The sequence below is a fragment of the Pteropus alecto genome, unplaced genomic scaffold, assembly GCF_000325575.1.
Source record: "Pteropus alecto unplaced genomic scaffold, ASM32557v1 scaffold25, whole genome shotgun sequence".
Taxonomy (NCBI): Eukaryota; Metazoa; Chordata; class Mammalia; order Chiroptera; family Pteropodidae; genus Pteropus; species Pteropus alecto.
In genome coordinates this window covers 13,625,929-13,627,370 of record NW_006441955.1, presented here as the reverse complement: position 1 = coordinate 13,627,370, position 1,442 = coordinate 13,625,929, and the positions used below count along the sequence as shown (strand labels likewise).

The 1,442-nt window shown below is 61.0% G+C and overlaps 1 protein-coding gene across 1 annotated transcript in view; it reads right to left on the bottom strand.

The window, feature by feature from the left end:
* The window catches only part of PGM1 (phosphoglucomutase 1), a 57,874-nt gene extending 56,781 nt beyond the window's left edge, over nucleotides 1-1,093 (bottom strand). Inside the window, exon 1 of the mRNA XM_006919275.3 lies at nucleotides 586-1,093. Within this exon, the coding sequence (XP_006919337.1) occupies nucleotides 586-831 (246 nt within the window). The 5' untranslated portion in view covers nucleotides 832-1,093. The remainder of the gene's footprint in view (nucleotides 1-585) is intronic.
* Between the last annotated feature and the right edge of the window lie 349 nt (nucleotides 1,094-1,442).

Sequence of the window (1,442 nt, the reverse complement as noted above, 5' to 3'; positions counted from 1 at the left end):
CTCGCCTGACGCACCAGGGGGCGGGTGCGCTCGCTCCCCAATCTAGAAGCGTCGGGCTCGAAGCCAGCGGGAAGCGCCAGTCCCAGACCAGAATAGCAGGCAACCGCGGCGGGATGCGAGGGGGTTCCGAGCAAGTCTGCGGCCTCTAACCTTTCCCCGTTAAGGCGATTGCACTCCGCTCTGTAACAGTATCTTCGGCCGCAGTAAAGGTTAACGTAAATGTCAGAGGCCCCAGGAGGGGAGAAGGAAGGGAGGAGGAAGAGAGAATAGAAAAGCAGAGGGCAGGAGGCGGAGGCTGGCTCCTCAAGGTCAAGCTTTGCTCCCCTGCTCGCGCCCCCCCGCCCCCAGGGAGTTGGAAGAGCAACTCTGCGGGGCCAAGTGGCCGCTTTCCCGCACACAGCGACTCCTCCGGGCCTCCGACCGCAGGAACTAGCGCAGAGGAGCGGGGGGTGGAGACTGAGGCGGCTGCGCAAGGAAGTGGCCTGGCCTGAGCCAGGCAAAGGGACTGGCTGGCGACACTGGCCGCACGTAGCGCACGGCCCCGCGCCCGGGCGCACGCCGCGGAGAGGCCCGCGCGTCCCTTACCCCGTTGGCCGCGGCGATGCGGACGATGAGCTGGATGGCCTCCTTCATGTAGAACCTGCCGTCCCCGCCCACCACCAGGGTGGCCTCCTGCCGCTGCGCCGGCTCCACGGTGGAGATGATACTCTGGATGAAATTCTCCGCGTAGTTGGCGCTGCTCTGGAACACCTTCACCCTCTTCCGCAGCCCGCTTGTGCCCGGCTTCTGGTCCGGGTACGCCCGGGTCTTAACGGTCACGATCTTCACCATGGTGGCGACTTGTTTCCCCGGGCGGGAGCGAACTGTGCTCACGAAGGGGCGACCGGAGCAGTAGCTACAGCTGCTCTGGGGTGAGGGCGCGGGCGAGGCAGGGGAAACGCCGCCGGCTCTCCTGGCCGCACTCGGCCCTTCTCTTTAAAGGGACAGGGGACAGGGCCCTCCCTCCGCCGCCGGCCCACCTCCTCGCAGATTCGGGAGTGGGGGAAGGGGGAAAAGGGAGCGCACACCTCCAGGCCTCAGGAGAAGTGGGTGGAGCCTCTCTGATTTACCCTCCCCGGCCCGCCACCGAACCACTATAAATGAAATCCGCAACTCCTCCCCTAAACGGAAGGGCCTAGGTTGGGGTAGGGCAAGAACTTAAGACAGGCTAGAGTATCTACCGTGTGTCAATAACTTTCTGGAAACCTGTTCTGAGGGTTAGAAGGACCAACCTTAGCTAGATTTTATGAGTCCTCATTTCTTCCATTCTCTCTCCAACTATTAGGGTTTTCGTGTTAGAATAAGAATTCAACTCTAAAGGTCTAATTCGACCTACTGTCTTTACGGATCGACCACACACTTTACTTCCATTGGTTAGATACTAATAATTAAAGTGAACTGAA